Source organism: Scatophagus argus, chromosome 16 (genome assembly GCF_020382885.2).
Source record: "Scatophagus argus isolate fScaArg1 chromosome 16, fScaArg1.pri, whole genome shotgun sequence".
In the NCBI taxonomy this organism is placed as follows: Eukaryota; Metazoa; Chordata; class Actinopteri; family Scatophagidae; genus Scatophagus; species Scatophagus argus.
In genome coordinates this window covers 22,599,867-22,620,307 of record NC_058508.1, presented here as the reverse complement: position 1 = coordinate 22,620,307, position 20,441 = coordinate 22,599,867, and the positions used below count along the sequence as shown (strand labels likewise).

The 20,441-nt window shown below is 49.4% G+C and overlaps 3 protein-coding genes across 5 annotated transcripts; 2 read left to right on the top strand and 1 right to left on the bottom strand.

The window, feature by feature from the left end:
* The first annotated feature begins 301 nt into the window (after nucleotides 1–301).
* Nucleotides 302–3,515, top strand: LOC124073959 (neurocan core protein-like). Of its 2 annotated transcripts, XM_046416543.1 has the most exons (6): nucleotides 302–391; nucleotides 786–893; nucleotides 980–1,116; nucleotides 1,240–1,374; nucleotides 2,704–2,812; nucleotides 2,979–3,515. In XM_046416543.1, the coding sequence occupies exons 2-6, from the start codon at nucleotides 824–826 to the stop codon at nucleotides 3,044–3,046; spliced, it is 519 nt and encodes a 172-aa protein (XP_046272499.1). In that variant the 5' UTR covers nucleotides 302–391; nucleotides 786–823; the 3' UTR covers nucleotides 3,047–3,515. The 2 variants fall into 2 exon arrangements, with proteins under 2 accessions (XP_046272499.1, XP_046272498.1); XM_046416542.1 differs by lacking the exon at nucleotides 302–391 and having other exon boundaries at nucleotides 760–893.
* A 1,325-nt stretch (nucleotides 3,516–4,840) lies between these two features.
* On the top strand, nucleotides 4,841–10,098 carry LOC124073952 (properdin-like). The gene is made up of 11 exons (XM_046416531.1): nucleotides 4,841–5,027; nucleotides 5,875–6,013; nucleotides 6,208–6,371; nucleotides 6,447–6,614; nucleotides 6,703–6,912; nucleotides 6,995–7,162; nucleotides 7,291–7,482; nucleotides 7,577–7,750; nucleotides 8,457–8,654; nucleotides 9,055–9,166; nucleotides 9,385–10,098. The coding sequence occupies exons 1-11, from the start codon at nucleotides 4,958–4,960 to the stop codon at nucleotides 9,512–9,514; spliced, it is 1,725 nt and encodes a 574-aa protein (XP_046272487.1). The 5' UTR covers nucleotides 4,841–4,957; the 3' UTR covers nucleotides 9,515–10,098.
* A 292-nt stretch (nucleotides 10,099–10,390) lies between these two features.
* LOC124073946 lies at nucleotides 10,391–20,204 on the bottom strand. Of its 2 annotated transcripts, XM_046416519.1 has the most exons (10): nucleotides 17,905–20,204; nucleotides 16,392–16,453; nucleotides 16,068–16,172; nucleotides 15,806–15,943; nucleotides 15,423–15,562; nucleotides 15,094–15,262; nucleotides 14,540–14,668; nucleotides 14,024–14,159; nucleotides 13,058–13,200; nucleotides 10,391–12,901 (listed from the first exon to the last, which is right to left on the bottom strand). In XM_046416519.1, exons 1-9 carry the CDS (start codon nucleotides 19,698–19,700, stop codon nucleotides 13,080–13,082), a joined length of 2,796 nt encoding a protein of 931 aa, XP_046272475.1. In that variant the 5' UTR covers nucleotides 19,701–20,204; the 3' UTR covers nucleotides 10,391–12,901; nucleotides 13,058–13,079. The 2 variants fall into 2 exon arrangements, with proteins under 2 accessions (XP_046272475.1, XP_046272476.1); XM_046416520.1 differs by lacking the exon at nucleotides 16,068–16,172.
* Between the last annotated feature and the right edge of the window lie 237 nt (nucleotides 20,205–20,441).

Sequence of the window (20,441 nt, the reverse complement as noted above, 5' to 3'; positions counted from 1 at the left end):
TCTACCAGGTTGTTAACATTGAGGATTTTAACATGTGTTCTGTGAGGAATGACTCACTTCACAGACAGCCTCAGGTTCACTGAAGGACCTGCAGTTTTTGGCACATCCACACTGGCCTCATTTTTCAGCCGCTGAGATTGTTGCTTGGCCAGAACTGGTGCTGAACTAATAGCCTCAGGGTCAGAACACAGAACTCAGCTAGGAAAAGTGTTTACATTCATTTTGTTCACATGCTGTCAGCTATGTACCAAACGTCACATGAATGGATTATATTCTGTATTTGTGTTTGTGTTGTGTGCTTTCAGAGTAACTGGGAAACAGGGTGAAGGTGGGGATAAAAGTGAGACTGAGTCATTTCTCACACAGACTGAGGAGAAACCTGGAAGCAGAGGTAAGTTCTGTTTTTCAGTCTAATGAGAACATATTAACAACATTTTTATTTATAGGATACAGCAAGTCAAACCTTTCCAATGTTGAGTGTTAAAATGCCTGATATGGGAAAATAAATAAATACCAGAAACTGAAAAGCAAGAAAATCGGAGCATGAAGAGAAATAATTCTATCTTTACATAAACAAAGACAGTTTACACCAGAAACAGCTGTAGATAACTGAAGTACAACACAGTATCTGATGAGCGTGAATGCCTGAGGTGCACAAAACCTCCTGAAGACTGGTTTGAGTCATGATTTCACTCGGACTGTTTGAACTGGTGTACTCTTGTTTCCTGGCCTCTTCTGTTCTGCACTCTGCAGCTCTCTGATAATAACATGTTGTCATGCTCCAGTTGTGGAGACTATCGAGGCGGTGCGAGAGTCCTGAGCCATGCGATCTGCTGTGCTAACAGCTGTTCATCTGCTCCTGGTCCTGGTCTACGTCCAGGACGCTGCAGCCGGTAGGAAACAGAAATAAATGAGACAGAGAACAGAAACAAAACTGGGAGGGTCACAGGTCAGTACTGAAGTTTTTCAATCCCCACAGATGATGTTACGGAGAGGGTTCGCTACAACTGTAAAACACTTTATCCAGCCAAACCATGCGGTGATGGATGGTACCAGATTGATATTTACCGCTGTGCAAAATACTTCTGGACTCGAAGAACATTTCGAGATGCAGATGTGATCACACACACACACACAAACACACACATTTCACAGTCCATACACTAACTCACCAAATCTCTAAAACTCAGTTGTGGTGAAGTGACGGTGAAGACTAAGTCTCATCTGTGTTGATTTCAGAATAACTGCCGCCGCTTAAGAGGTCATCTGGTGTCCATGCACAACGCTCAAGAGTACAGTCAAGTGTTGTGTTTGGCCTTCAGAGCCAACAAACTCAAAGATCATTTTTGGATCGGCGCAAGGAGCAAATATCTGGTGAGCAGGACGCTGATGGATGGACAGTGACGGAGGAGTCACTGTCCGTCACCGACTCTACAGCCATCCACAGCGATACAGTCAGTCACAAAGATAAGATAAGATAAATCTTTCTCAGTCCTGCAGGCGAAACTCTCAGTGTCACAGCAGCACAAGGATAACAAATGAACGTATAAATAGGAGGATATTTTCACAAATGTATTTAAACAAACTATACAAAAACACACACGACACTTACAGTACTGTACAATTATTTACATTATTAGCAGTACAAAGTTTTTGTATTGTACTGGGAGATGAGGATCATTGCACATACTGAGGTTCAGTTTCCTACTACACACTTTCTGTTTTCAGCAGGAACAAGTAGGGAACCCGTCATGAACACATCATCACAGTCATTTAACTTCATATCAAGCAGTTTATGTCACTGGGAGTCATGTGAGTGCAGCCCAGTTCCCAGAATAAAATGTTGGCTTTGTACGTCCCTGCATCATATCATATCAACACGGCTGCAACACGTGTGATGTTACATTCAGATTACAGATTATTTATGTGGTGAATTTCTCATCAGGAGAAGGTGGTTTGCAGACACGCGTGTCGCCAACGTGATTTGATTTGTGATGATTTGTGTTTGGGACGGAAACTTCTGAAAGGCTGCACTGTATTCACCAGCTGCTGTGGATTTTTAAAGCTTTTAGTCTAAAAACGACCAGAACAGACAAACACTGAGCTGAAAGCAGCTGAGAGCTGCAGACTCGGCTGATTCATCAGAGACACCCACTGCCTCATTTGATTTCATCACCAACTCCTGGGTTAGTTATCCAAATATCCAAGTTCTTAGTTGTGACAAAGTGCCCGTCTCATGCATACACATGGATCAGTCCAGCTCATAAAACTGTTAGCAGGCTCAGAGTCCAGCAGCTGAGAGGAGCAACAACTGATGAAGACAATCAATCAGGTCATCTGAGATCTGCAATACACAGAAGATTCATTTGACTTGACTCTTCAAATGTTTTATGGAATTAACGGATTTCTCAGCACTGCGGGTAAAGACCTACGTCTTAAATTGAGCTGACAGAGTCGGGTAGGCGGTTATTCATGAACATCAGCATCGGAATTCCTTTATTCGGCCCCAAAAATTCTTTAATGTCTGGCAAGCAGCTGTAGCTTGTCTGCACTGGAGAAGATCACCCAGCATGTGGCCGACTGTCATCACACCTGACTGGTGTGGAGCAGCAGCCTGCAGTGCATTATGGGATACACCGAACACGGTTTTGACGCGTTAACAGGAAAAGCCTCACGTCGACTCTAACTGCTTTCTTCCTCCAGTGGCACAGCTTCCGATGGACCGACAACACTCCGTTTGAGTTTGAGAGGTGGGCGTTCTTCCAGCCGGACAGGGAGCACGGAGAGGAGTGTGTGGAGATGAACTATGAAAGTAAGTGACAAGTAAACGAGCTGGGAGGAAGTTCACACTCTTTTACTGTGGGCCAACTCTGCAGGATGACGTGAATGGCTTTAGGGAACCTGTGATGAACATTTTCGCTGTTTTCTGCTCAAAGCAGCTCTGACTGATGTCTCAGCTCCGTGTCTTTACTTTCCAGCATGGGGATACTGGAATAATGCAGTCTGTTCAGGAAAGAAGTACTATGTGTGTGCCAGGAGGTCGTGATCATCATCATCTTCAGAGGATGAAGAGCTGGTGACGTTCCCCTCTGCTGACTGATTAATCATCAGTAAACACGTTCTGTTTCTGCTGCAGCAGAACATTTAACAGACTTAAAATACTCTGATCATTTATGTAGAACAAAATAAAATCCCAAATTGTAATAAACTGAAATGTCCATTCAACCAAACTTTGTTTTCCTTTGGTAAAATTAAACGTCCTGAAAACAGGAGGAGGAATCACAGCTGAACCCGAGCATCTTAAAACCCGTCTGTTTCCTTTGGTCTGATGTTGCTGCTTTTACTTCTGCTGCTTTGCTGGCTCTTTTTTGTCAGCTGTATTATTGCTGTCTCTTACTGCATGCTCTGGTTCTTTATTAGTTTCCTTCCTTGTAAAGCACTGTGGAGCTTATCTGCCGGGTGAGACACCGAATCAGTTTTACTTGAAATAAAAATAAAAGCCACCTTTATGTCGTCCTGTGCCCGTTTACTGGGTTTGGTTTATTTGCAAACCTCACAAAACATAAAACCGCAAAGCACAGTATTGAAAGGTTGGTGCAGGTGGGAGTTTAACATGTTAGTTTAGTGTGTTAGCATACTAACATTCGCCAACTGCATTCAGTGCTGGCTGGTCTTAAAGAGCACATTTAAAGTCACGTCTTAACAAGATCATTAAAATGTCTCTTTTTCATTTTAAGATAAAAGTCAGACCTTCTTAACTCACTCCCACTTCTACTATTATGGCCTGTTTGGACTCCTGTACGTCTCTTTTGACCGGACTGGGCCGATGGAACAACACTCAGAGTGCTCAGAAAATAACGTGATCATCGTGATCAGGACCTGCTGGCTGATGGACTGCACACCTGGTCCTGAGTCTCCTCTGTTTGTGCTTCTTTTGTTGACTTTTCTCTTCCTGCGGGAAACATCTGGACAGACTTTGTGGAGGTCACATTTTCTCCATATTTGGGCTCCTTTTGGGTTCTCGGGTTTCCTCCCATAGTCCAAAGACGTGGAGGTCAGTTGATTACTCTGAACTGCCCGTAAGTTTGAATGTGAGTGTGGTTTGTCTCTGTGTGTCAGCCCTGTGATGACTTGGTGACCTGGACAGCTGGGATCAGCCTCAGCACCCCCATCAGCCTGCCAAAGATGAGCTGGTCCAGATACTGGACTGATGGATGACGGACAGGGACTCTGAGTGGGCAGTTCAGTCCACTGTGGGGCCAGGACAGAGAAGAGACTGACTGGGACGAGTGACAGGATGAGGAGGAGGAGGAGGAGGAGGAGGGCAGTTGGGCCAGGCTGGATGGTCTGACTGTGGCCTGGTGGTAGGAAGGATCCACTAACTCAACCAGGGCAACAGTCAGCGACTTTCTCCTCTCTGAAACTCTTCTCTTCAGCCTCTGATGTAAGGTCAGTGGTTTCGTTTCAGCAGATGTTCAAAACATCCAAAGTCCACCAACAATCGAAGGAAGGAAACTGGAAACAGATGTGTGTCTCACGATTTAGTTTTTTTCTTCTGTCCCATTAATCACGTGATGACCCTTCAGGTTTATCTGGGAGCCCTCTGGAGGGGCCCGACCCCCCGGGTTGGAGACCACTGGACTAAACAAAGTGGCCTAAATAATCTGAGTGTGTGTGTTTGTTTATCAGCTGGCAGAAGCAGCCTGTTGCTTCACTGAAGGTCAGTTTGGAGGCTGATAACCTTTACAGGAAATTTAACATTCACACACACACACACACACACACAGATGAAGCCTCATGGTTTACCTTGTAGGGAGCTGGACCTGGTCCTCACAGCGTGACTAATCCAGACTGACACCCACTGGGCGGAGGCTCGGACGGAGCGTCGCAGCTGAAGTTAGCAGGAAAGAGAAAGTGAAGAGCCAGAAGTGAACTGCAGTCTTCTGTCTTCAGCAGGATGGACGTTCTGGCGGTTCTGAGGGTTCTACTTGTTGCGGTTCTGCTGCTGGTTTCTGTGGAGCGTTCAGGTCAGTCTGGTCCGCTGAATGAAATGCTGACTGTGCAACACGCCGAAGTGCCTTTCTGATGTGACAACATCTGTCGGCGCCTTCACAAACAACAAATCTCTGATGAGCAACAAAAATCAAACAGCCTTCAGAGTGATTGATTGAAGGGCTTCATCTTGGACTTTGGTGACAGTAGCTGTGATGTTACATGTAGGCAGAGAACGTCTTAGCGCCCCCTGGTGGTCTGACTCTGAAGCCTGCTGTCAGCAGACATTAAACTACCGTCATCATGCTGAAGCAACTGACTGACTGTTGTTGGGTTAGCGGTTAGCGGTTAGCAGTGCGTATATTTTCTCTCTCATGTTGAGTGAGTGAACTTTTCACATGCGGTCAGCTTTTATTCACTGAAATACTCCAGACCACAGCTGGCAGTAAAACTGAAGCACATCCGTATAATTTCTACATGGTGTTCTGTCAGTGCTGAAGCTTCAGTCTGGGTGCTTTGATGCTTACTTTGACTTCAAAGCACCTCTTGATAAACAGAAGCCCAGATTGCTCTTCTGTGCATGCAGCATTAGTGACAACCAAATCATCAGTTTGAACCATCTAATTAATCGTTAGTGAACCACAGTGAAAGTCTCACCAGAGGAAAAGAAAAAGTTCCTGCAGCAGCAAACAAAACAAAGCCTGGCTCGTCTGTATTTGTTAACGAGGTTGTTGGAAATTTACCTGAAAATTGTGCAACTTTTAACTGGAAACAGGGATGAACTTTGAGCTGTGGTGAAATCCCGAAACGCCTCCACACACACATTTTATTCTCCTGTGCGTGTGTGTGTGTGTGTGTGTGCGTGTGTGCGCACGCGCGCAGTGAGTGTTCGATGTTTTGCACGTTTCAACCTCATCTTCGGTCGGTGTGATGAGGAGCTCGGTGAGGTGGATGAAGATGACTGCTGTCAGAACCCTCACTATGGTTACCAGACAGCAGACGGCGTGTGTCAGTCCTGTGGGTCAGTGCACACACACACACACACACACACACACACACACACTGACCTTGTTCACCTTGTGAGGACTGAGTCCAGGGGCCCCAGATGAAGTGAGTCCCCACAGTGGATTGCGTCAACATGTGTCCTCACAACACACATGGTTCAGTCAGAGACGTCTTCACCAGTCAAACCAATATGTGCCGGTGTGTTTCCAGTCCTCCAGTGTGGTCTCCCTGGTCGCCATGGTCACCGTGTAACGTCCTGTGTGGAGAAGGAGTGTCACAAAGAAGCAGGACGTGCTTTGGAATCGGCCAATCGGAGTGTGAGAACGCTGAGGACAAACTGCAGACACAGCCCTGTGAAGGCAGCTGCTGTAACGGTACACACACACACACACTAATCACTGACGTGTTGAAGTTGGATTTGGTCATGTGATGTGTGTGTTTGTGTGTAGCTAAGGGGTGGGACTTGTGGCTCAGCTGGTCAGCCTGCTCGGTGACCTGTGGAGGAGGCGGAGTCCGGAAGAGAGAGAGGATCTGCTCCAGTCCTCCTGAGTGCCGCTCAGCCTGTAGCGGTCCTTCAGAGGAGACAGAGGAGTGTCCAACACACACCACCTGTCCAGGTAACCTAGCTGTCTCTCTCTCTGTCCACCTGTCTGTCTACCTGTACGACTGAATGTCTCACTCTGTCCACCTGGCTGTTTCGCTCAGTTCATGGTGGGTGGTCCAGTTGGTCCGAGTGGTCTCATTGTTCCGGGTCGTGTATCAGTGACAATCAAGGTCATGCCGTCATCCCCTCCAGAGTGCGACATCGTTCCTGTTCTGACCCCGCCCCTTCCAATCACACAGTGCCACCTGGCAACAATTGTCCGGGAGATGACTTCCAGGTAGAGGACTGCAGTGATCTCCCAAATTGTCCAGGTGAGTGACTGAACTGACTGGAAATAAAGGTAAAGTCTCTCAGTGTGAACCTGACCTGTGTTCTGATTGGCTGTCTGTACAGTGGATGGTAACTGGGGGGCGTGGTCTCCACCTGGTCCGTGCTCTGTCTCCTGTGGGGAGGGTCTGCAACTGTCAATGAGGACGTGTAATCAACCCGCCCCTAAATATGGTGGTCGTTTCTGTGATGGACCGAGCACTCAGACAAGCGTCTGTCAGAGTGCCTGTCCTGGTAGCACACACACACTCACACACACACACACACACACACACACACACACACACACACACACACACACACAACTAATACCCAGAGTCCACCACTGAGTGTCCTCATCTGTCTCTCTGTGTCTTGGACAGTGGACGGGCTCTGGTCCGGATGGTCCAGTTGGGGTGAGTGTTCCTCTTCCTGTGTCCCACAAGGCCGAGCTTCAGTCAGGATTCGCCACCGGTCCTGTTCTAACCCCGCCCCTTCAGCCAGCCCGCCTGGCAGAGGATGTCAGGGTGACGACAGGCAAGCAGAGGACTGCAATCACCTGCCTCAGTGCAAAGGTACACCTGTCTGTGTGTCCACCTGCCTGACTGACCCTCCGTCCACAAAGGACAGACTCCAATGACCTTCTGTCCTTCTGTCTGTCTGTGCCAGTGGACGGAGGTTGGGGGTCTTGGTCTGCCTTCTCTTCCTGTCCTGTTACCTGTGGGGTGGGATTGCAGTTGTCAATCAGGAAGTGTGACAGCCCCACCCCCCAACATGGTGGCCAGCCCTGTACTGGAGAGGGACGTCGAACCAGCCTCTGTAGGACCAACACCCACTGTCCAGGTACACCACAGTTTGTCTGTTAAAGAGCATCACGAGGACTGAACAACCAGCCGGCAGGCTCTGCACCGCAGAACGTTTCCAGAACGTTTCCAAAATGTTTCCAAAACGTTTCCAGTCCTGATTAAAAGGTGCTTTTATTCTGTTTTTACGTGATTTCAACCATCAAATGAAGGAGCCTGAGTGACTCAGCTGCAGCAGATTCAGAGCTTAGAGACCAAACAACTTGTACACTGACACGTTTCGTCTGTATTTTTGGTACTTGTACTTGAGTATTTCGTATTTCTGCTCCACGACATTTGGCCAACAGCTTCAGTTTCTGGCTGCCTTTATGGCCGCTGAGCTCTGACTAAAAACACTTTCAGGCTCAAGTTTGTTTTGCACATTTGTGACGTTTAAAATGGCATAAAAACAAAGATCCAAATTCCATCACATCAAAGGTCAAAGTGCAGAAACTGGAAACAAACGTGTGTCTCTGACAGAATCTGTCCCATCAGTCACATGACGACCCCTCACGTTTATCTGGGGACGTTTATCCAGTGGTTCCCAACCTGAGGGGCCCGGCCCCTCAGGTTGGGAACCACTGGATTAAACTGCTAAACTGCAGTTACTGTTACTGCGTGGTGCTGACGGTACTGCAGTACTGTTACTGTATGGTCCAGACAATACTGCAGTACTGTTACTGCATGGTGCTGCTGTGTATTTGCAGTGGATGGCATGTGGTCTGAGTGGTCTGAGTGGAGCCAGTGTAAGTTCCCGTTCGGGGCACGAGACATCCGCTGTAAGCAACACGGCGGCAGTCAGACCCGAGACCGTCAGTGTCTTCACAAAGCTCACAACGGGTCCATCTGCAGCGGAGACGCTCTGACCGAGAGACGGGTCTGCTACGACGTCAACAGCTGTTACGGTGGGTGACGCACACACACACACTCACACACACAGCAGCAGGGTTCCTTTACATACAAAGTCCGGGTTCTTTGTATTTTGTTAGAAACATTAAAAAGTGAAAGCAGACTTGATAAAGTTTGGCTGTCAGGAGTTTGTTGTGTTCGGGATGTAAAGGAACAAAACGCAGCTGCTGCTGTTTTTATCTGTCAGCTACGCAGTACTGAGGATATTGGTACTCATAAAAAGTACTGCTCCAGTACTGCTCGATATTCATCTCAGCCCCGGCAAGTACAGAAAGTACAAATACCTGCAGCGTGCACACTCGGCGTCTTCATCCCTGAAATCAGAGGAAGAAGAGAAGAAAGTTCACCTCATCAGCCAGGTGAATGTGTGTGTGTGTGTGTGTGTGTGGCTCACAGTGAAGGGCAGCTGGGACGGCTGGGAGCCCTGGACTTTGTGCAGGCCTCCCTGTGGAACAAAGTCTCAGCGCGCCAGGAAGAGATACTGCAAACCTGATTACAGCAACTACAGGTGAGCCGACTGATGCTGCAGCCTTATCTCCACCCTGACCTCCACCCTGATCTCCACTGATCCCTGTTCTCCTGTGATTTGCTGGTGTTAAATGCAGTCTGACTCACATGTGGTGAAAATTAATCTCTTTAAAAAACAAACTACTTCCTGCACTGAATATGAAAATATGAAAGCTATGCACCCACAGAGCTGTCTGAATATTGTGTGTGCGTCTGCAGTCCCACCATTGGACGTCTGAAGGAACCCGCCACGTTCGCCGGGACTCCGCGTGCCGACTGTGGCGCAGCGCCCGACGGCGGGAAGAAGGTTGAAGTTCAGCCGTGCGTCAACATTCCCGCCTGCTCCTAACAAGACGCTCAGCAATGAGTTTAGCAACAGTTAGACTGAAGGGTTTCAGTTTCTTAGTTAGCAAAGAAGAAAAGTGAAAGACTTTCTGACTTTCAGTTTCTGCTCTGCGGACAGGAGACACAACCACAGCCGACTTCATAAGAGAACCACTGGCTGCTTTCTTAACGTGTTGGATCTTAGAAACTTGTTTTTTCATGTCAAATTTTAATGTGAATAGAAACCAAAGCTGTCAGAAAAATGTAGTGAAGTAAAACATACAGTATTTCTCTCTGGGACGTAGTGACAAAGAAACACTCATCTTGAGTACAAGTACAAGTACCTCAAGTACTTGTGTAAATGTACTTGTGTACTTTCACCTCAGATGAAATGTGTTGTTATACTGAGGGGAGTTTAAACTTTTGTCCAGTGTGAACTGACAGTCAACAGGTGATTCATCGTTGAATTAAACAACATCACTGACTGGTTACAGTTTGCTGTTAACAAGCACGCTCAGTTGGTGGTTACCATAGAAACACACCCAAACAGCAGTTTGTTTGACCCTCTGATGGACTCTGAAATAAAAGCTTCTGTTCCCGAGTGTTAAACTTGCGTATTGTCACTGTGTGTGTATGTGTGTGTGTGTGTCTGAAATAACAGAACCTACTGAGGTTTTATTGTGAAAGTTCTCAGCTCTTCCTGCTGTGGTTACAATGCACTTCGTGTGATAGATCGAGGAGCCTTATGAGGAAACCTAAAACTAAACTTTTCGTCTTCTTTGCTTTAAGGAAAACAAAGACAATTCTGTCCAAATGCCATCTTCACTGGACACAAATGTTGCATGAGATCTTTAAATAAAAGAGCGTGAAACTGAATGAAGCCACAACATCACAGAGACAGTAGAGTCTTGGCAGAACCGTGCTGGTGGGTCTGGAACTTGAACTCAGACATCAGTCCACCCACACTGTTTTATTAACAGGACAGACTAACAGATTCACCACTTCAGTGTGCATCATTAAGTCCCCCTCACAGTCCTGACATCATGGACATGTCCCCACAGGGTGCTCGGGTCCCAGCTCCAGTGTTCCCAGTCTCTGCTGGGTCAGGACCCACTCAGAACCCCCCAGAACCAGCATCTGTTCCAGTGAAACATCAGGGACTCCTGACATCATCAAGGTGACGCCGCGGCTCAGCAGTCGTCACGTTGAGCCTCGTTCTGTTTTAATTCAGTTTTTGGTAACGTTGTCACAACAGTCGGCGTGTTCGGTCGCCTCCAGGATCCTCTGGTTCTTACCAATGTGTTCTCTGTCCCACTCTGCAGCGGTTAAGGTAAATCCATTTTCTTTTCTTACAAATCCACAAACTCGATCTATTTTATTTCTCTTCATTACCTCTAAATCTTGACCCAGCGATTTGAAGAATATTACCAAAAATAGAATTGAGTTCGTTTTCGTCAGTTTGTGCTGTTTTAGAAGGTCACATTTCAAGTCAGAGTTCTGCACGAGAGCCGCGTCTGTCCTGGACCAGACAGCTGGACGAGTACGTTTGAAAATCTCGAAACATGAAAAGGACCCAAACGCAGTGCTGTAGAACCAGCGACCACCGTCACATCACAATCCCGTATCTGGTTGGTCCTTTTAAATTAATGCTAATGCTAACTAGCAAAAACAATGCACCTGGAATCAGATGTTGCTGACCCTCCAGCCTTATCGGTCCAGGCCCGACAGACACTCGAGAACTCTGAGCTTTAGGTGACAGAATAAGCTCCACTCTTCAATGAGGATGTTAAAATCAAACTGTTTGGGAGTTGAGACTTTAAGTTCATTCTGGACTTCAGAAACAAGACAATCACATCAATGTCCTCCCAGTTGTGGAGCTTTCAACCACATCTCAAGACCTTTGACCTGTTGTCGTGTCTTGAATCCACACAGTCGACCCAAATGCAGCCGATGCTGAGCACATGTAAACGTGTTTCGTCTGGTGTGAGCACATCAAAGCTCCAGAACAGCCACTAAATGCACCTTGTGGTGAGATTATTTGGTAACCTGCTGTTCCCAAAGCGAGAATTAACTTTCAGTCTCAACTTTCAAGCCAACACGGACCAGAAGTCCTTAAAGTGCTCTGAAAACAAAAAATACAATTCTGCAAGACAACGAGGCAACTCAGTATGGTGAGGAAGATCAGATCCACAGCTCCAGAGGGCCCCTCAACGGACCCTCGAGGAGCCTATTTCACTTCAGCCAACACTTTGGTTAAAGACACAAAACCATCAAATGAAATGTTTGGTTTAGACCTGCTGGAAAGTGTCATGGACCCGTTCTGCTGTGATTTCGTGCTATATAAATAAATTAAATTGAACTGAATTAAATTGGTTTCAGTTTGCACTCGACAGCTTCACAAAATCCCAAAACGTCTCCCAGATGTTTGACTACAAAGCTGGGGGACGGTGGACATGTGGACATGGGGGATATACAACGGAACCAGAGGGTGCAGCGATGAGGCCTTTCTCAATCTGCATTCAGACGTGGGTCAGGTACCGACCCAGTTCAAATGTTACCGCACTGCATGGTTTACCCACAATGCTTTGGGTAGATTTCAAACATGGTCACACCGGATGTGTTTGGGGCAAAATCAGTTCATTCACTGGCAGACATGGAGTAAATCTGCTCAAACTGAAGTGACCAAAAAGAAACCGTCCTGGGAGAGCTGACCTCTGAGTGGACGGAGAGTCAGAGAGTCCAAAATGGAGGAAGCCGTCGTAGCTTCTTAGCTGTGTGGTTTTAATGAAGCTGCTCGGTCAGGTGCATAAACTGGTTTACACCCAGTTAGAAGACATCGTGCTAACACCTGTTAGCCACGACGCTAAAGCTTGGCTTCACTGAATGAAATGATCTCAGAAGAGAAAAGCTGGTTTTCCAGCAGCTTCAACACACTGAGCTGAGTGTGCTGTGGTCCTGTTTTATGTCCTCCTGTTGTCTGCAGTTGGACACAAATCAACTTGACAAAGTGCATATTGAGAAAGACCTCCAGTGTCGTCGTGTACTTTATTCAGAGTCAGTTCAGATCCCAAAGCGGGTTTTCATTCTCAGGTTTGTGTTGGAAGTTAAAGGATCCCAGAGGCGACAAAATGCTCCTGTCCTCACTCTGAGGTTCTCTGTTTGTCTCCACAACAGAGATGTCACGTCTCCTTTCGTCCAGTCGCCCCGTGATGACATCAAAAGGGAGGCGGAGTCTCCACATCCCCTGCCCCTCCCCTGCTGACACTCTGTGAGCCAATCACAGTGCACAGAAGAGGGTGGATCATCTGAAACCCGCCCGGATACAGGACTGAGCGGAGGGAGCTGATTGGCTGGGAGTCCGTTTGAATGCTGAATGTCCTTCAATGATCGAGTGTCCAATAAAAGAAAATAACTGGCAGAGGAAAAGAAAGGAACATGTTTTCATTACTTCAGGAATTTAAACGCCTTCAGATTGAGTGCTTCACATCAGCGATGGACCGTCACAGGAGAAACTCGTCCTCTGACTGTGCGAGAGCGACATGCTGTGGTAGGAAATGACTGAACTCACGCTCTCCCCAGAGGCTCCGGTGCTACGTCTGAGACGGGACCCCCGGCTGGCTGCTGGACTCAGCTCCTCGCTCCTTCAGGGACGGGTTGATCTCCTCCTCGGGGTCGTAGTAATAAAACTTCCTCAGGTAGGAGATCAAAGGCCTGAACAGAGTCACCACAAACTGCCTTAAACACCAACACAAGTACTGCGTACACCAGCAACACACAGGAAATACACATACTTCACTTCCCAAAAGAAAATATGAGTTTACCCTCATTAGCCTGATGAGAAGCTAACATCGATGTCAGCCTGTGGAGAAGCTAATACTGATGTTAGCCTGTTAGCTTTAATATCCTCTCCTCCACTGACACGATTTGTGTGTCTGATGCATCCAAGCTAAAACTGAGCGTCTGTCTTTACTTGTCCATTGTTTCAACCCCCGTCTGAGCCAATCAGGAGCAGGCAGTCCTGATGTTTCGACCCTTTTTATAGCATCAAAGAAATAATTAAAGGCAAACTGATCAAAAAATGGAACACTTGAACGGTGGAGCCAGCCACTAGGGGGCGTCCCAATGACCTGCAGTAAGAGGGAATTATGGAAAGTGTGTGCTAAATGAACACTATAACTGATCTTATTGTAAAGAAAAATTTTATTATCTGAAAAGAAGGTTTCATTACAACACACTCTGAATCATTTTCTGTAACTAAGATCTGACCTCAGATCAGTTCCACTTTAAACATCTTGTTCTTTTGACTGGACTCATGATGACTCATCAGCCCTGAGATCCAGTTGAATGTCCCTCATGTTTGTGTAGAAAACACTTCAATAAGATCATATCTGATTAGTCACGATGACCGCTTGCTGCTCGTTGTTTCTGACGTTGCAATAACATTTCATCAGCCAAAGGCCAAACCTCCGGGCGCCGAATGAAGTTGTGTACCGTGCAGGTGAGTGTTTCTGTACGAGCGGCAGCAGGTACTCACGTGGGCAGCGGCAGCTCCTGGATGTGGTCGATTCGGACCAGCTGCCTGATGCAGAAGCGACAGAGGTGCTGCAGAGACTTAACGCTGCTGAACCTGGAGACCGGGTACAGGAGCTGGACCGGCGTCGGTGGCAGACCTGAACACCAGCAATCAAAACTTCATTCACGTATCACAAGAGGAAGAAGCAGTGACATCAGTACACAGACAGGTTTTAAGATGCTTTTTATGTGCCCGACTCGTGGTGGCTCCTCTTTTTAAAGAGTTCACTAAAGAAAGAACAAAGTTTGAGTCTTGGATTGTTTCAGGAGTCTTTTCTTCTCAGGAGTCTCTTTCTTTTGAAACAGGAAATCAGATGAGCGATGCAGACTCAGGAGATTCAGCCAATCACTGACAGCTAACTCTTATGTAGTTAAGAATGTGAAGGAATTTAAATTCACTGGTCTCCAATCTGAGCAAGTCCGCAGTACTTTAACATGTGACAGACAGGTGGACAGCAGGCGACTGCTGATTGGTTACCGGGGACTCTGGAGCGCAGGAAGTACAGGAACTTTCCATTCTTGGAGTGCATGATGGCTCTCTCTATGAACTCCACCACCGAGTGACAACGATCCTCAAACTTGGGATGACACCACAGACTGAATGTCCCTGCAGGAGGACACACAGGAGGACAAGACCAGTTTGACTGTAACAGACCAGTTCAAATGTTAAGCATCTGAATCATTCCTGCTGAATCATCTCAACAAAAGATGAACTGATGACTTAGAAAAGATTTGAATTCTTTGATAAAAACTGAAGGACTCCCAGAGTGCATTTCACTGACAAACAGCCAATCACAGAGCGTCACATTAACGCTGCGCTGAAGCTAAAGCGTGAAGTGCTGGGGTCATCAGCAGCTGGGTTCTGTAGTGCGGGATCAGACTCTGTCCACTTCTCTGTGACCACAGTCTGTCCTCACAGTCTGAGGCCGTGAGGACTGAGTCGTCTGTGCACAAGACCGCGCTTAGTATTTCTGTTAGCCTGGGCAGACAGAAGGTGGACATGAAGAGGCTCCGCTCGTGTGTGTGCGTTACCTCTGTAGTGCTCCATGCGCGTGTGGTGAGTGACCCCCTGTGACCTGAAGCTCAGACTCAGGATGTACCGCGGGTCTGAACTGTCCCGAACCAGAAACGATCCGTCTGGTTTCCCCTTCAGCTTCATCTCTGCGTCCTCCCAGTTCATCGGCCCCCAGTACCAACCACACTGAGAACACCCCCCCACCACCACCACCACACACACACACGCACACACACACACACACACACACACACACACAGGTTAGCTCCACCCCCGGCCAAACCAAATCCAGTTGAGGAAGATGTGTGAAACCTAAAGCCCCAGAGGCCCCACACTTCAGCCCCACCTTCTCCAGCTCTCTGAGGCTGGTGGCGAAGCTGCCGGCGTCGGGCCGACCGAGGGGGCAGCGAGGGGCGAGCCGGGGAGGCGGGTTCTGCCCGTTGGGCCGCAGCGGGACGGGCCTCGGGATCCCTCTGAGAAAGGCGTCTGACGAACACACAGAGGAAACGTCTGACGTCACACAAACACATTGACTCCCCTGCTCACACTGTGAAACCTGCCAAGGTGTGTGTGTGTGTGAGAAAGAGTGTGTGACTGTGTGTGTGTGAGAGAGAGTGAGACAGAGTGTGTGTGTGTGTGTGAGTGCGTGTAAGTGTGAGAGAGAGAGAGAGAGAGTGTTTGTTTGTGTGCGTGTGTGTGTGTGTGAGAGAGAGTGTGTGTGTGTGTTACCGTTGAGGCTCAGGCTGTGTTGGATGGTGCTCAGAGGGGGGGGCAGGGCCAGTGGTCGGGGGGGCAGAGACTGCATGGACGCCCCGACGCTGCGCTCCAGGAAGGGACCCTGCTGCTGAGGAGGACCCCCGAAATCGTCTGCAAGAGACACACAGACAGACGTCAAGGTTTCACAGCCGAGACTCACCTGCCGACAGACAGACAGACAGACAAGCAGACAGACAGGCAGACAGACAGGCAGAAGAAGAGGAAGAGGAAGTACCAAGCAGACTGAGGCTCCGTCTGGGTGGGGGAGGGGGAGTTGGGGGGTGAAGAGAGTTTCCCCCCCTCCGAGAAATATCCACATCAACCAGAGACACCGTCTCACCTGAACACACACACACACACACACGTTAGAAAAGTGAAAATCTGAAATGTTAGTTTTCTGTTGAAAAGACGCAGAAGAAGAAATGCAGAAACAAATCAGCTGAGAAATGACTGATCGATCAATCAATGAGTCGATGGAACGAATATCGATGACTGGTTCCGATGGCTTCAGCTGTACTGGATGAAGTGATGTGACTGAAGTGAAGTGATGTGATCTTACCTGTGAACGCAGGAGTGAAGGGCACCGGAGAGAAGGCGCTGAGAGGTCTGGACACCTGCAGCCTGACGGACACAAACAGCACACCTTAACTGAGAGTCTGCACCACCCTGTCCACAGCTCACGGGTCAGCGGCGTGTCCTCAGTCAGCAGGACGTCTCACAACTTCGCTGACTCACAGGTTAGAGCTCAAACCCAAACACTGACCCCGGATCAGTCCTGAGCCCACAAACGCCGACAAACACGCAACGTGTTACAGTTTCCAAAGATCGAAACTGAGAGCTGAGCGCTCACTCTGGGGATGGTTTCAGTTACGAGACATGCGGACGCAGAGTGCACTGTCATCATCATCATCATCATCATCATCATCATCATCATCCTCACAAGCTGATATCTGAAGACCGAAAATGTTTTTATTTTTTGTCTCACTTCTGTTTGGGTGCTTAATGTGCAACATACTTTTCTGTTTCCATGGTTACCAGCCTTTGCTGTCACCCTATCACCTGACACACACCTGAGCTCTCAGACCAGGAGGCCACACCCCCACCTCCCTGCTGCTTACTGAAGTCTAAACCCTGTTGCCATGGCTCCGAGCGCTGCATCAGCAGCATCCCTATGGCAATTCCCAGGATGCTTGTCACCATGACAACAGATATAAAAAGTTTGTTGAAGTTTGTTCAGCTGCCATATTTTTATACCAGTGTGAAATACTGACCTGAGAGCAGCTTCACACGCCAGAGGAGGGGTGGCCGAAATAAGAGGAACGTCTCACAGAGAGCGCGCTCACAGAGAGCCCAACGATTCGTCTGTCAGGTGTACGGAAACTGAGGAAAGCTTCTGCTGACAGAACGGACGGCAGGTGGACGAAATGATCCTGTTCTGCTGATGGTCTAATCAATCACATTGATTTCTCGTTGCTGATAAAAATCCAGTGCTGCTCACACACACGTGATGACACACGCAGCGAAACAGACTTCACACACACACACACACTGATGTGCTATAATTTAATTTAGAAAACTTTACTGCCTTGATGTCACTTTGGACGATAATTAAACAAATCAGTTTTTTATTGATAACTTTAATTTGTGGAGAATCCGCTGGAATGCTGTACAGTTTCACAGAAACGTTCAGTGTTTCTTTAATGATCAAAATAAAGTAAAGTGACATATTTTGTCATTGGAGGGAACTCACTCCAACGAAATTTGTGCTCTGCATTTAACCCACCCAAGTGACGTGCACACACACACAGCAAACCCGGGGCAGTGGGCGACCGCGTGCAGCGCCCGGGGAGCAGTGGGGGTTAGGTACCTTGCTCAAGGGTACCTCAGCCATGGACACCGGGACGGGGAATCGAACCAGCGATCCACCGGTTACGGGTCCGACACCCTAACCGCTGATCCATGACTGCCCATGTGACTTAACATGAAATTCATTTTAAAGGTAACTGATGAGGAGAAGAACCGACAGCTGCAGTAATTAAAGCTGATCTCAGGTCAGTATTTTAGCCTCTTACCTGCTGCCGTCCTGCTCTGTGTTGCTGCAGGTGGACCCCCACACGTCCAGGAGACTCCCTCCGGACGAGGTGGATGATGCCAGGGACGGCCTCTTGTCCAGCAGGCCCCCCGACCCCCCGCTGGAGCTCTTGGTTCTAAACAGCTTGCTGAGCCGGACTTTGAGGGATCCCCCTTTCCTCGACTTCCCCCTCGGCGTCTTCTCCTCCTCTCTCACTCTTCCTCCCACCTCCCCCTCCAGGACAACCAGGGGGGAGGCGCATCGTCCTGCTCCCCCCGAGACCACACCGAGTTTGGGGGTGGTGGCGCGGCTCTGGGGTTGGGAGTGGGACTGGTGCTGATGCTGGGTGTGGGGGCTTGGATCTGGACTAGAGGACGAGAGAGGGTCTGGGGAGACTTGGAGACCACCGAGGGGTCCTGCAGCCTGGAAGGCCTGCGGGCGGACAGGGGGGTACAGACAGGGGCTGGTGGTGGTGCTGCTGATGGGAGGCCTGGACTCCACACAAGGGGGGAGAGACAAAGTAGCACCAAGGACGGCCAGCGACGAGCGGCAGCTCTGACTGGTGCAGACTCCCGCCTCCTCTGCCAGCCTGTGGACCTGCCGCATCAGCCCGCTAAGAGTCCCGCTGGAGAACACAGGGACCGCCCCCCCAGACATCCCACTGACCCTCCTCTCTCCTTTATCAGCGTCCCCCATGTCCCCTCCATCCCCAAGGTTTCCCACCTCTTCAGAGCCCAGGCCTTCCAGGACCAGCAGGGCATCGCTGGTCTCACTCGGGTCCTCGCCAGGCCCCATGCCCTCCGTCCCAGAGGACAAGACACTGTGACAAGAACATCGAGGGAGCGGGAGCACCATTTCACCAGCCACACCTTCTCCTCCTTCCCTCCTCTCACCCAACTGACCAAGCCTACGGGCCAGAGCCAGGACCGGGTCATCGTCCCCGGCAGGGCAGTTCTTCCTGGGTTCCAGCAGGCCCAGGCGCAGGGCTTGGTCCAGCAGGCCTGGGGGCCATTTAGCCAGTCGGTCTGTCAGCAGGCGGTGTCGGTGGCACAGGACTGACCCGGACTCCGAGTCCAGAGGTGGGACACCCTGCTGGGGATTCTGGGATCTGTCAGACCCCTTGGACAGTGTGAGGACTGGGTGCCACTGGAGGAGCTGTGGCTGTTGCAACTGCAGGTCTTCCTCTGCAGAGGGGATGCAATTTGAGTTCTGGTCTTTACCGCCTCCTCCGGGCCCAGGGCCAGATGTTGTGCCACCAGCACAGGTACCTGATCCAGAATCCAGCTGCTGCCTCTGTCTCTCTGCTTCCTCCTGGAGAAACCCCTGGGGAGGCTGTTCCAGTCCACACTCCAGGATCCGGTCCCCGGAGCGCAGCAGGTTCTGAAACACCATCAGCTGCGCCCTCGACCCGTGCCCTCCCGAGCCGTTCTGTACCGGGAAGTCCACAAACCGTTGAGCCGCTACGGCAAAGTCCTCCGGCGGAGGAGGAGACAGCGGCGCCTCGGACCCCGACGGGGCCTGCGTCAACACCAGCCCGCCGTCCAGCTCACCTTTTCCGGGGAGCGGCGAGCTGTAGTGCGGGGAGGACGAGCCGAGGCCTGCAGAGGGGCCGCTGGGGTCCAGATCAAACCCGCCGCTGATGCCGCTGCCGTGGTGACCCAGCACGGATTTAACGGACCCGAACCCACCGCCTCCGGACATCAGGTCGTCGGGCTCGTCCAGCCGGTCGTACTCGGCCGCGGACACGAGACGCATCAAGACAAAATCTGGAGACATTTCTTGTTGCGCGTCATTCATCCTGACAGGCTAACGTTAGCTGCTCGGCTAAACTGGCTCCGCTCTTACATAACAGCGATATAAATAAACAGCTGCGGAGCTAACGGCGGCTAGCTGCTGCATCCTCCCTGCTAAGCTAACCGGGTCGTCCGACGGAACACCGACCGACAGCCATCTACAGTCTGGAGGGCTTCGAGGCGGTAACGGCTCCGCTGGACCCTGCTGAACGTCATGAAAACATGAACAGACATGAGAAACCCGCCCGGTGCCGCCGCTCGGGAACGTTAGCTCGCTGTTAGCCTCCTACCGACTCCTCCTCCGGTGGAACAACATGGATGTGATGATGATGGGAGCTTCACGGGGCGGCTGCGCAGCGGCGGCATCAATAATCGATGCTGATTGATTAATGGAGGGTCGGCACGCTGTGAACGGAGGACCACGAAACCGAAACCTCAATCTGCTGAACACTTCCCGGTACCGGAGAGCCTCCGTCACTACCGGACGTCCCTCACACACACACACACACACACACACACACGCTCAACTCTGTGTATTGAGTAACAATATCAACAACTTACACAAAGTGATGTTTTTATTATAGCTGAGTCTGCTGATTAATAATCGGAGATTTGGCTGATGGAATAAAACGGTTCGGAATAGTTCTGTCTTTTGTATTTAAGGTGTTTCTGTCAGAGAGCGGACACGGACTGTGCTGATCTCAGAGCAGCTGTCTGTGAGACAGGATGCTTACACATCAGAGTG